Source organism: Microtus ochrogaster, chromosome 21, assembly GCF_000317375.1.
Source record: "Microtus ochrogaster isolate Prairie Vole_2 chromosome 21, MicOch1.0, whole genome shotgun sequence".
Lineage (NCBI taxonomy): Eukaryota > Metazoa > Chordata > Mammalia > Rodentia > Cricetidae > Microtus > Microtus ochrogaster.
The window spans coordinates 22529772-22543252 of record NC_022022.1 but is presented as its reverse complement, the minus strand read 5'-3'; the positions used below and the strand labels follow the sequence as shown (position 1 = coordinate 22543252).

Sequence of the window (13481 nt, the reverse complement as noted above, 5' to 3'; positions counted from 1 at the left end):
CAGTCAAATGAGAGGTTGGGAGGCAGAGACATTATGTCTCTTGACTACTGCTTCCCTGCCTTTGTGACAGCCCAGCACACTGCTAGCCTCTATTCTCTAGACACCTTGTTTGAGTGGGACACTTCTTACAACGTGAGGACAGTCTAAGAAAACGCACACTGAGGAAGGTTGAAAGTTAACCATGCATAAGGTTGATATAAAAAGTCAGAAACATGAACAAATATTACAAACTGGTTTTTTTTTTCTGGTTTCTTATTTAATTATCAGTATATTTTCCCGACATTATTTCTAAGTTTACAAATTACTTTTACGATCAGAAAAAAACATGTGTTTTAAAAAGCACTGAAGAAAAGTTGTGTCTTTAAATGACTTGAAGTCATTTAAAATGTTTCTCTTTAGAAAAAAACAAAACACTTCTGTTTACTCTAAGTCCTCAAGCCCTGCCTCTTTGGTGGAATATGCCCTCTAATCCTAAAGCTGAGAAGCAAAAGAAGGTGGATTTCTGTAACTTCCAGGCCAGCCTGGTCTACATAGTGAGCTTCAGAACATGCAGTGAGAGCCTGTCTAAGGAAAAAGACAGAGAGAGAGAGAGAGAGAGAGAGAGAGAGAGAGAGAGAGAGAGAGAGAGAGAAATGGAAAAAGAAAAAATTCACAACTGTCAAGAACAGCGTCTGTTTTCTTGAAATTTCAAAATGCAACAGAATTTTAAATGATATAATAAACAAGGCAGTGAAAAAGAGCAAGTCATAAGATTGAGGTTAAGCATCTCAGCTGCTGGGCAATCAAGGACCCTCTGGGCCTCCCTCCTGGTGCAGTCTAGACAGCAGGGAACAGCAGCTGCAGGAAGCTCTGCTGGATGGCACCCCGCCGCTCTCCCCAGCTCAAGTGCTCTTTCAAACTTATTTACTTTAGTGCTGGTTTGAGCCAAAATCTCACTATGCAGCCTATGCTGGTTTAGAACTCAGAAATTCACCTGCCTCTGACTCCTGAGTGGGATTAAGGCCTGCTCCACCGTGATGCCTCTTTCAGGCTAGAACATCCCCTGTTTGTTGGCAGTTGATTACTCCCCTGGGATAGTTGCTAGCGTTGTTTCTAAATCACTGTTCTTCACATAAGCAAATACAAGAGAGTTGGATTAGGTAATTAGGGACCCAACAATTATAACAGTTAAGATAAAGAAAAAAAAAACAACAAAAAAACTCAATCGCTCCTATTTCCTCCAACTAGAAAACAAAGCTGGTGGAATTCAGTGGGAAAGGTTCTGCCTTGGGGTCCTCCCCTTCACTATTTACCCCCTCCCCCTCTCTTTATAATGACTGTCTTCTAGTTCCAGCAGGCCACGTGACTAGCTCCTTCTCAGGAGGTCATCTCAAGTGGAGCCTTACTCAGGTTCTCTTTTCAGAACGCTACAGTCCTGACCACTTATTTCTTAGAATTGGAATCTCAGTGGGGCAGGGCAAGTGAGAAGCAACTGAGCCTCTTTCTCTCCATCCTTCACCAGCAGCGGCTGAACAACTCTTAATTGCACTCACACACAAACTGAGATTCCAAATAGTATCGTTTGTTGTGCTTTTTTTTTTTCTTCTTTCCCAATTTTAAACTCTTTAACGGTTTTAACAGATGGGGGTTTTTGTTTGTTTGTTTTTACACTGCTTGTCTATGTAGAATCACTACTTCTTGAAAAAATACAGCTACAAATTTTAACAAGTTATGGCTGTTTTTACAACTCCTTTCCTAACTAGGTAAAAGGTCATCATTTTTATTTCAGAGATGTTCAGAGGGAAACTGTAAGCTAACATAGCAGACTTCAAAACATGTTAAAATGAGGTGAATAAGTTACAGTCAGACATTACTTATTATTCTTCTAATAATAATATTAATAGTAAAGTCAGGCATTACTAAATTATTCTCAGCATGCTCATTGGCTAATAATGTGCAATCAATGTTCAGTACAAAAGGAAATAAACAATATTTATTTCATTGTTATGCTTATTTCCCCCAAAGAAGCAATTAACTGAAATATTTTTAAAAAATTTCAATCTTGCTTCAAAAATTATATCAAAAGGAATGATTCAATAATATATACATATGCATTTATAAACTTATGAAGGATCAAATGTAACCATGATCAAGAGATTAGAATCTATTTGTTAGTAGTTGTAAATATTCTAATTATGGAAATTAACATTTCTACTTTAGTTTCATACAGTATATAACATATAGCATTTAAGCAACATTGAAAATATTTCCTCACCAATATTGGGGTGCTTCAAAAGACGGCAGATTCTAGCTTCCCTTTCCAGTTTCTGGTGATCTGTTGAAAAATGACAGAGAAACTAGAAATTACAAGAAAGCCAAAAACAGTAAGTCAAGGCATAATAGGCAGCTTACAGACAGCATGAAGCTTTTTGCTCTTATTCATCTTTTGATTTCTTTTGAAAACAGTGATCATTTGAAGCTGCATTTAGGTGAAAAGTACCTACTGCAGCAACCTAGAGTTGTGTAGCCTGTGTTGCCTTGGTGTCTTACTAAGGTACAGAGCACAGCAGAATGCACACTTGGAATGTTGGACGGGATGGAGCTGGCACGGAACAATAACACTCCTTCCTGTCTTTGAATTTTGATTAGCATTTATTTTTCTATGGGGGAGTTTGGGATTTGCTGGTTTACTCCAGGCTGACTTCGAGCTCAAGATCCTCCTGCCTCAGCCTCTCATGTGCCGGGATGACCAGCATTCATTACACCTGAAGTCACTCAAAATAAACAAATTTGTATAGGATGCAGTCATCGAAAATGCCACCAGTGCTGACGAGCACCTGGGGGAGCATAGATCAAGTGTTCTCCGTATAGTTGCATGGCTACATCACTATGTGTGAGCTGTTCCCCCTGCCAGTAACACTCCCAACAATCCACATCTGTTGCTCAGCTCCACCCTCCTCTGCTGGTTCACCATATTTTTCATGGGAAACATATTCCATTTTCTCAGGTAAATATAATAATGAAAATAGAGAATCCACTTTACAATTTTGTGAGTCCCTTCGATTCCTGTTCAACAAATGAAGAATCACACCAACATGTTAGCTTTGATATTCAGTTTGCCGTGCCATTTGGTTGGTGTTTCAGTGTATGACCAACATCTGACCTTACAAGCATGTACTGGACATAATTTAATGGGCGTCTCAGATAACTATGAATACTGTTCTTCAATATTAGACCCAAACTCAACATATGGTAGTTTCTTTGTTGTTGTTGTTTTTAAAACTTAGGTGCCATGTGAAAGTAGAAACTTTATAAATTAAATTTATGACCCTTATCAAATGAGGTTATAAATGTAATGTTTAAATCTAATGGACTATCAACATTACGTTTTGTCTAATATAACTAAATTTTACTCCAATATATTAAAATCTTTTGGTTTTGTTATTGCTTTTTAACCTAGGAAGACTTACACAATATCAGCACATGATATCACTGTCATTGGAAAATAGTGGTTCTTCCTAAAATATAGATCTTCCTAATGATGTCATATTTCATTATAGGCCTTCATAAAGGTAGAATCTGTTAACATCACCACCACTCTCATGAGAAGAACCGTCAGCTTGGGGTGCCAGACAGCTCTCACGGATAGATACATTTATCCCTAAGTTCTAATTAATTTTCTTTAAAGCTTATGATACCAGCATTAAACACTGCCTGCTGCAGTTGCCTTCCTTGTGACATGAGAGGCTCTCTGATCATGTCTGTCCACACGAGTCTGATTGAGCACAGCTAGCTTGTCAACCTTTTTCTCCAGTAACGCTGATGTTGCTGAAGGAACAGCTGGTGGAGCATCCCCGCAGGCCACCACACAGGTTCTCTGCTGAGCAAATACCAAGCTCCCTCATACAGCTTAGCCGTCGCGTAGAATGTTACAAAGATGCATCAGCAACAGTTTAAGCTTAACAACATTGATTTTTTTTATCATAGATAATACTAAACAAAATTAAACCCCCTTCTATTTCTCATAGTGGGATAACGGTGCTAAATATACCAGGATTGGAACTATGGTTAAGTACCACTGCCTTAAGACATGCAAATTCCAGCAATGCTGCTTGCCATTTCTTCTGCATCCATGACACATCACATGTCAACACACACACATACACACACACACACACACACACACACACACACGTTCACAGCTTGTTTGCAAAAGGCAAATAAGGTCTTAGTTTTCTTTAGAAATACATGTGACCTTACAAATCCACTAAGTGCAGAAGTTCCCCCTGAACTGTCATATTTTGAGAACTGCCAACTGCTGTTGCACATAGAAACTTTCTTCTGGAGTTATAGAAAATAATGTGTACACACACACACATGTGTGTCTGTGTGCACATGCACACTGTGAGAAAAGCAGTGTTTTCAGGAAGTAGCCGCATTGTACGGAGAGCACTGAAACCATTGTCTCTAGACTGACAAACAGTAGTCTACGCTACCCAAAGCCATGTGTCTTTCCATGGAAATTCTTCAAGCTGTGATGCCTTGAATAACTTCTGATTCTTAACTATATGTAAAGATTATTATTTTAAAATATATAAGTAAACACAGAAAGTTACACCAAATTTTGAAAATGTACTAATTACCATTATCTTCCACAAGTAGAATGTTTTATGAGGAAGCATACGGAAGTCAGATGCTTACAAGATTCATAACGTCATGATGCAGATAAGGATTCACAAGGGCAAAGGCAGCAGGCGACAAGGACTGTAGGGCTCTTCTATGGTCTGCCCACCACAGCTCACTTTCCAACATTGCAATGCCATACTTTCACTTCTTGAGCAGCTTCCCTGACTTTTTGCTCCCACCCAGGCATCAAGCTAGAGCTCTCCTGTGAATCATCAGATATTCTGCACTCTCCCACCCGGGGCGTGTTTTGACACTCCAAAAAGTATGATGATCTATGTAAATCCTAGTTTTCACTAAAATGAGAATTTTATAATAATGGATATGCATATCACCTGGTGTGATTCAAATTCAACATCAAATTCACCGTTTTATGTTTAAAGGGAGTAGGCAACTGAGGAGGAGGGATTAAGTACCTATTCCTTCAAAAGCACGTCTGTATTTATCCTGCCAAAGAGATAAATTCATTATACATTTAAAGTTTCCTTTATTTTAATTCAGTCAGCAGCAAAACTCCTACATCCTGCCTCATTATTCTCAACACTCACAGCTACAACGGCAACAGACACGGATGGTTGTAAAAGGCAAGAGAGTCAGGATACTGTTTAGCACTATTTGAAAACTTGGGAAGTTCTGCTTTGTTTTTTGAGATGGTGCCTCATGTAGTCCATGCTGACCTTCAATTCGCTATAGAGCTGAGGTTGATCTTAACCTTCTGATACTCACAGCACTTTTCCATAGCAGGACTTACAGGTGTGTGGGTCTCGGGATGGAACCCAAGGCTCTGCACATAACAGGCAAGCACTGTATGGACTCAGCTCCATCCCCAGGCCTGAAGATGTTATTAGCCATAGGCGCTGAGGCTAATATAGAACTGTCCTTCTTGTCATTCTATATTGATTAAAGCACACTAGTGCTAACAGTTGGGCTTCCCTCTTCCTGTGAAGCTAAAACCCACACTTTTATGAATAACCATATAATCTTTGAGGCTATGATTTCTTTCCGATCTGATAAGACACACAGCGCTAGCAATACATGACTGAAGAGCTGTCATAAACAATGCCATAAAGAAAACATATTTTCATCCGGTTTTGACACGGAGGCGGTGGGGAACAGCGTCACCAAGAACAGACCTATGGGTTGGAAAAGAGTTTCTGAGAATCTGAGTACCCATATCCACCTTTGCCTGCTTAAGATACTATAATAGGATAGCTTAATGTCAAACAAAATGAAAACTTAAAATTCAGACATCATGAAGTCGTGACTGCTTCACGTCTTCAAGAATGAAATTTTAGATATGTTGCAAACCGACTGATCAAACACGTAAGTGCTAGCCCTCAGCCACTTTCCCGCAGCAACACCGGTGCCATGAGAACTGTAGAAGACGACCACGTGCTGATCTGGCGTAGGGAGGGGAGCTGTCACTGACTTCTCACATTGCTTTGTGACGTCATCATTTAACATGATCAGTTGGTTCTCATGCAGCATAGGCCCTGGGGATCTTAGGTGTGACAACCGACTTCGTCCAATGGGGCATCTTAGCGTAGCGTTGAGGGCCAGCCGGGCAGACGAAGAGGTTGACCTTCTGTCGTGATCATCAGTTACCATCCATTTTGCCAGCACATGCACATAACCTACACGCGAGACACAAACTACATGCTTACATGAATGTGCAGTCTGAAAAAGGCTTGGGGTTGCCACAGCCAAAAGGCTTTACCTATCCCAGACCCCCCTCCACACAAAGAGAAGCTCACTCTTAAGTAACTTCTACCAAATCTATGAAATTGTGGATGTCTCATCTCACCCATAAGGTCCATGAAAATGAAGGGCTGAACATCTACCTCCATCACCACTTTCTGTCTGATGGCTTTTCACACAGCAGCTCTAGGGTCTGCCTTCCTTTTGTTTATCGCCTAGGTTGGTCCTCACCTCCGAAGGCCCTATGCTCCAGTCTGGAATTCATCTCCTAGGTCTGTCTGTTTTGAGCTCAGGCTATCCATGCTCTTCTGGCTTCTGGTCAATTAGGCTGGCTCCAATTTCAGTTCTGTTGCCTTTGTTTAGTCACCAATCACAGACACAGTTAAGAGGAGACACCCCTGACTCGTAGGAACTAAATGTGGTAAGTGAGTCATTCCCAGAAGAGGGGGGATTAAGTGATGTGGACTTCCAATGCTGTGCTGTTGCATGTGTTCACTGTGTATCTTCCTACTTTTAAAGCTTTGCTGTCTGGCAGAGACCATTACAGACAACCGCAATGGACCAAAAGGCAGAGTTGTCTTGATGGAGGGAGTCATTATGGGGTTAGTGAGAAACCTGGCACTAGGGAAATTCCCAGGAATCTGCAAGGATGACCCCAGCTAAGACCCTAAGGAAAAGGGAAGAGGGTGCCTGAACTGGCCTTCCCCTGTAATCAGATTGATGGCTATCTTAATTATCATCCTAGAACCTTCATCTAGTAACTGACGGAAGCAGATGCAGAGATCCACAGCAAAGCACTGGGCCGAGCTCTCAGAAGAGAGGGAGGAGTGATAACATGAGCAAAGGGGTCAAGACCATGATGGGAAAACCCAGAGAAACAACTGACCTGAGCTAGTGGGAACTCACTGACTCCAGACTGACAGTGGGGGAACCTACATAAGACCAAACTAGGCCTTCTGAATGTGGGTGACAGTTTTATGGCTTGGGCAGTCTGTGGGGTCACTGGCAATAGGATCAGAATTTATCCCTAGTGCATGAATTGATTTTTTGGAGCCTATTCTCTATGGAGGGATACCTTGCTCAGCCTAGATAAAGTGGGGAGGGCCATCCTGTCCCAAATGATGTGCCAGACTTTGTTGATGCCTCTTGGGATGTCTCACCCTCTCTGAGGAGTGGATGGGGGATGGGGTGGTGGGAAGGTGGGGGGAGTGGCAGGAGGGGAGAAAGTGGGAACTGGATTGGTATGCAAAATGAGAAAATATTGTTTTTAAAAACATAAATAAAATTAAATTAAAAAATTCAGATTTGTGGAGCCCGGTCCCAACAGATAAATCTACAAAACAACTCCTACACCTAAGGCACATTTACGAAGAGAAGTCAGAAAGAATGTAAGAGCCAAAGGATCAGGAAGTTTCCTAGGAGACTGTGTCTCCTAATGCCAGGCGCTACACCCATGAAGTCTCATCAACGTGACTGTGTGAATGAGTGGACAAGGACAATATAGATGCACTAAGGTAAAAGGGGAAAGCCCACGAGGCCGCTACAAATGATCAGCCCTAAAAACATACACAGGAGTAACATTATGCACACTGGGCAGACTGCATTTTGGGATATATGTATGTATATGTATAGATATGTGTGTGTGTCAGTATATATGTATGTAGCAACAGTTAATAAAAAAAGAGACCATGAATTTGGAAGAGAGAATGGAGAGGTATATGGAATGGTTTGTATGCAAGGAAAAAAGGGAGGGATAATGTAATTATACTCTCAAAAACAGTAAAAAATTAAAAGAAAGTTTTGTTGTCCACTCTAACTGCTATAAACATGTTAAACATATAAGACAGTTTCAGATGCACAAAATAGGCATTAAATAAACATTTGGTGTGTTTTTTAAGGGAAAAAAATGGATGCTCCACTCTTTATTGGCAACTTCTGTGAGCTAAAATGAAGGCAGACAAGGTTAGCAAAACATAAACTTGTTAGTGGGGAAACCTGGAGAGAAGCTGTCTTAGAAACAGTTCTGTCTTTCAGGGCCTTACTCCTAGAAGCTCCAGAATTACATTCTGAACAAGCTTTCCTAGTGAAAAAAAAAATTATCTCACTAATTAAAGCAGTCCTCTGGAAAGACTATAAATTTTGCCCATTTAAATAGGTCACATTAAAAAACACATCATTGAATATGGATTTAAAGTCATCATGTAATTAAAGGTCTTCAAACCCATTAATGTTTTTCACTTTATTCTTCTCTTGTGAATGTGTTACAATACAAATTTAAACTCTTAACAGTCTGATCTAGATTCTTTCTGACACTGAGTATCAACAAACCCTCACTATTTCCAATGACACCCTGACCATGTCAGTGACACTTTACAATGATACGGATGAGAATCTTCCTGCACCCTATGTTCGTTTCTCCTGATTGAGAAGTGAACTCTCCCTGTGTTTTCTTTGTGCAGAAAGTTCATACAAACAAACACTAAATTATGAGTTATGATGCTGATCCAATATCAGTATAGACTAAGCAAGTGCTATAGTCTTTATAGAGATGTCTTCCCTTCCATTTATTTAGTAACTCGTTTCGTTAAAAGAGGAGAAGGAGGAAGGAGAGAAGGAGGAGGCATTCTGTTTGATTTGACTTATTTCCGCATGTTTGCCTCTGGAGAAAAGGGGACTAACTCTGGATAAATATAGTCCCTGATGTTGTAGAACCTTACACACGTGGTAAAAAATAAAACTCGGAGAGATGGGAAGAAGGTTTAGGGGCAGAGTGAACAAGAGTTGCTACCCAGGTTCTAGCATTAATTGACAGTTGAATACCTCAATGACCTGCCCCGAAGCTTTCACCATTTAACCTGTATTGGGCTTTCTTCTATGTGGAGTTTTACTTATGAGATTGGAAGGGTCTCTAGACAACTTGGTTTCCGTACCAGGCACCATAGACCCCAGTCACTTGATGATGTGGGAGTGATTTCTTATTAATAAAGAAACTGCCTAGGCCCCTTGATAGGTCAACCCTTAGGTAGGTGGAGGAAACAGAACAGAAGGCTGGGAGAAAGAAGCTGAGTCAGTGAGTCGCCATGATTGTCCCACTCCAGACAGATGCAGGTTAAGATCTTTCCTGGTAAGCCAGCTCGTGGGCTACAAAGATTAATAGAAATGGGTTAGATTAATATGTAAGAGCTAGCCAATAAGAGGCTGGAACTAATGGGTCAGGCAGTGATTAAAAGAATACAGTTTCCGTGTAATTATTTCGGGTAAAGCTAGCCGTGGGGGCGGCCAGGTGCCGGGGACGCAGCTCCGCCGCTCTTATTTCAACAACTTGACACATCACATGACTTACAGACTAATGAACTGTGGGCTAGCTCATTTACATAGGAGAATGAACTTCCAATGTTTTAAAACACAACTGTAGTTGACTACAGTTTATAGAATATTCAAAATCATGAGTAGAGCAAACTTTTAATGTTCCCAATACAGAGAAATAATAAATCCTTGAGATGACAAATATGCAAATCACTTTGATCTGATGATTATACATTGAATACGTTATAAAAAAATCACACTGAACCCTATAAGCATGTATTAATTAAAAGTATATTTTAAAAATATATTCACATACAAAATAGGCATGACATATGGAGCACCAGGTACTGCACCTAGGTTGAAGTAGGTTCTCTATGAACTACAAAATTACCAGAATCACTCTTTAAACAAGAAAGAAAAATCAAAACATTTTTTAAAAGTTATTCATATTTACAGTATATTTTGTCTCCAAAGCAAATCCCAAACCAGGAAAATACTTAGTCTATGTGTGAAGCTTTTTAAACAAATTAAATTGGTGTATGTCATATATAAGCCTGTTATGTAATTTTTAATATTTTATTTAGCTGGGAGATGGTACATGGCAAAATCCGTATCTTGTAGGGGTCTTATTCAATTGCAATTCAAATCACACAGTATGTCTTGGGCTTTAATGTTCTAAGTACTGCTTAATTAACTCATAAAACATTTTTCTATGGCCATGTATTTAAGGTCTGACTATATAGAGTATTAGCATATCTACATTTGAAGATGGAGATACCTGACAGGACCTAACAAGCCTTAGAAGAACCTCCACGGAAGCCTATCACTACTTTTAGGTGCTGAACTCTGGGTTAGAAGCTTAGGAACAAAGTGGAAACACTGTTGTACAGTTAGATGCAGACAGGAGGGTCCAAAGGACCAGGTACCAGACTGTAGATTGCTCTATAAAATCAAGAGAGTGTATGTATAGTGTGTCTTATCACAACTTGTAGCCCTGCCTGATTAGCCAACCCTGATCCGGGTCCCTTGAATGGTTTTCCTACTGCCCCTCAATGACTTCCTCTGCCTTCTGCAAACATGGCTGCATCTCAGGCAGTTTCTTCACAGGGCACTTGACTTATTAAGGTTGTCACAGACTCTGATGGGAGGAGCAGTGTCCTGGACAGGCCCAGAGCAGGGCATAACCCTATAGGGTAAAGAGAAACAGTGGAATGAAGGTCATATCAAGGTCAGTCCAAGGTGAAGGTAGATGAGGGGTGTAAGTGGAGCATTTATAGTACAAGTTGTTTGTGAGAGTGTTTACCCAGAAGTCTGTCTATGGTATAAACTATCATCTCAAGTGATTGTCAATATCATTTAAAAACAGGCCCTTAAAAACAAGGACAGGAGGAAATAATTGGGACGCCTATTAAGATTAAAGTGGTTTATTTTTGTGTATGTATTTAAACTATGCCAGCAATGCAATTCTATAAATAGTTATGTGATGAATCCCGTGTAATACTTTACCTTGCTTCCACATTTGCTGTTTCCCAGAATCCTCCAGTGTAGTGTTACCGGTGAGGCTGGAGGGATTTTAAGATACCACTCCATTTTCATGTTAGACACAATGGAGCTGAGCCATTTGACATAATTTGTATGAAAATCCTTTAAACTCTGACTGCCTAGAGATTAAAGGGATCCAGAATGGACATAATACATACTAAATATAAATATAATCCATACGTTTCCACTCTTCACAGCAACCTTAGCAATCTATACAGTCAGTTGATTAGTAACAGAAGAGTGGATTTTTTTTCTGGGTCATATGTGTATGTGTGTTTTAAAATAAATGTATTTTACTTTAATTAAGAATTAAATATACATAATTTATTCTAAAGGTGAAAAGCATGGGCTTTTTTTTTACAGATTTCTAAGGGACAATTTTAATGTGGTTTTAATATTAACAACCTAAAATAGAGATAAAAAAGTGATTTTGAATAACAACATAGAGGAATAAAGAACTACAAGCAATGTGAATTTTTATGATGCTTGAAGCGCCTGGAGTTTTTCATTCCAGCAGCCAATTCCCCTAAGAATGGAGGAAGCTGCAGCTTCTGTGCAGGAGCTCCCACACTGGCCTATGCGGTGATTTCATAGTCTGCTACTATGCTTCCACAAAAACTTAAGCACAAGGTATTTTACCAGCAATTAATCTTTCCCCCTTGCCCCTCTTCTCTTCCCAACACATTTGTGTCTGATGGCCCTGGGGTGAAAGCAAAGGTCTTTGAGAGCCAACCAAAGAGAAGCTGAGCTGAAGATCTATTTAGCAAGTAAATTTCAAAATAAATGCACCTGACTTGCAGGCCACATCTGTGCAGAATTATTGCTAGTCAGCCGAGTGTAGGAATGTTTCTAGTAACATCCAGCGTCTAACCGTCAGCAGAAGGATGTGAGACCCCATCGATAGTGTCATAATTATGAACCCACATTACAGGTTGCTCCACACATGTAAGGGGAGAGAGATAGAAACATTTAGTTTTATGATTTCTGGATTTTATATATTTCGTAATATTTGTCAGCTCATTAAAACTCAACTGGGCATAGGGTGCACGAGACAGATGCAGAAGAATCAGGAGTTCAAGGTCACCCTTGGATACACGGTGAGTCTGAGGCCTGCCTAGGTTACAGAGACCTTGTCTCAAAAACAAAACAATAAAACGAATAAAATGAAAACTTAGGACTTCTCTGCCTATCTTCATTATAATATATATTTATTTTGAATTGACTTTCTAAGTCCCAGGTTGTTTACTTTTTAAAGACTGTTATAAATCACACTGCTTCGGTCCACCCAAACCTGGTGCTCAGGGTTTGCTACATTTATGATGGAAGATAGACTATTACTTGTGGTTTCAATACTAAATGTAAAAGATCAGATTTGCACACTAAGATAGCTCACAAAAGTTATATAACTGCTGTCCTCTTTAGGTCAATAAAGTTATTTATTTTGTCAAACAACTCACCAAAGGCCTAACCCTGTATTACATCAGTCATACATACAGACCCACCACATAGAAAAAAATACCAAGTTGAAAACTTAGAGGAAAAAAAATGGATTCCAGCAAGACTTTCCCAGCAACAAAAGCAAAAGACAGAAAACCTTATGAATTCAAAACAATGAAACCAAAACCTTGTATTTAATATTAACATATTAATGAGAGAGGAATAAATTAATTAATTATCTCATTAAAATATTACAAATTTGAGGTAATATAACTTCATTATCAGTGGGAAAATAACTTCTGTCATGTATGGTACTAGAGCATATTCACAACTGTCATTCTTCATAACCACATTATCAAACAGAGTCAGGATATTGTGTTGGTTAATTTTGACTGAAAACTGGTTGACCTTAAAATTGTCATAGAAAGAAAGCTCTGGACCTATCTGTGAGGAACTATCTAAGTTAAGATAAATAGGGTGAGAAGAGACTGTTCCCCAAATGTGGGTATTTTGTCACAGCAATAAGAAAAGCAACTTATGCAGCTTCTGACAACTGTTTTGGAAAGGTTCACACACTTACAAACTAGTAACAAAACCAGAAGGTGATAGTTTAAATAAGGATGACTTACAAGACTGTTATAAGATCACAAGCCTGTAATCACAATAGGTTGAAGGAGGAAGATTGCCAAGTGGAAGGATAGCCTGGTTTCTGCTACATAGTGACAACTGGTCTTTGTCTTCCCATGACACAAATAAATGAGGGTTGAGGAAGAGAGAGGGAGAGGGAGAGGGAGAGGGAGAGGGAGAGGGAGAGAGAGAGAGAGAGAGAGAGAGAG

General features: G+C 39.6%; 1 protein-coding gene across 10 annotated transcripts in view; it reads right to left on the bottom strand.

Annotated features, from left to right (window-relative positions):
* The window catches only part of Camk2d (calcium/calmodulin dependent protein kinase II delta), a 250826-nt gene that overhangs the window by 163907 nt on the left and 73438 nt on the right, over positions 1 to 13481 (bottom strand). For all 10 annotated transcript variants that reach the window (XM_026783940.1, XM_026783944.1, XM_005357251.3 and 7 more), the window contains exon 3: positions 2255 to 2314. In XM_026783940.1, the coding sequence (XP_026639741.1) occupies positions 2255 to 2314 (60 nt within the window). The remainder of the gene's footprint in view (positions 1 to 2254; positions 2315 to 13481) is intronic.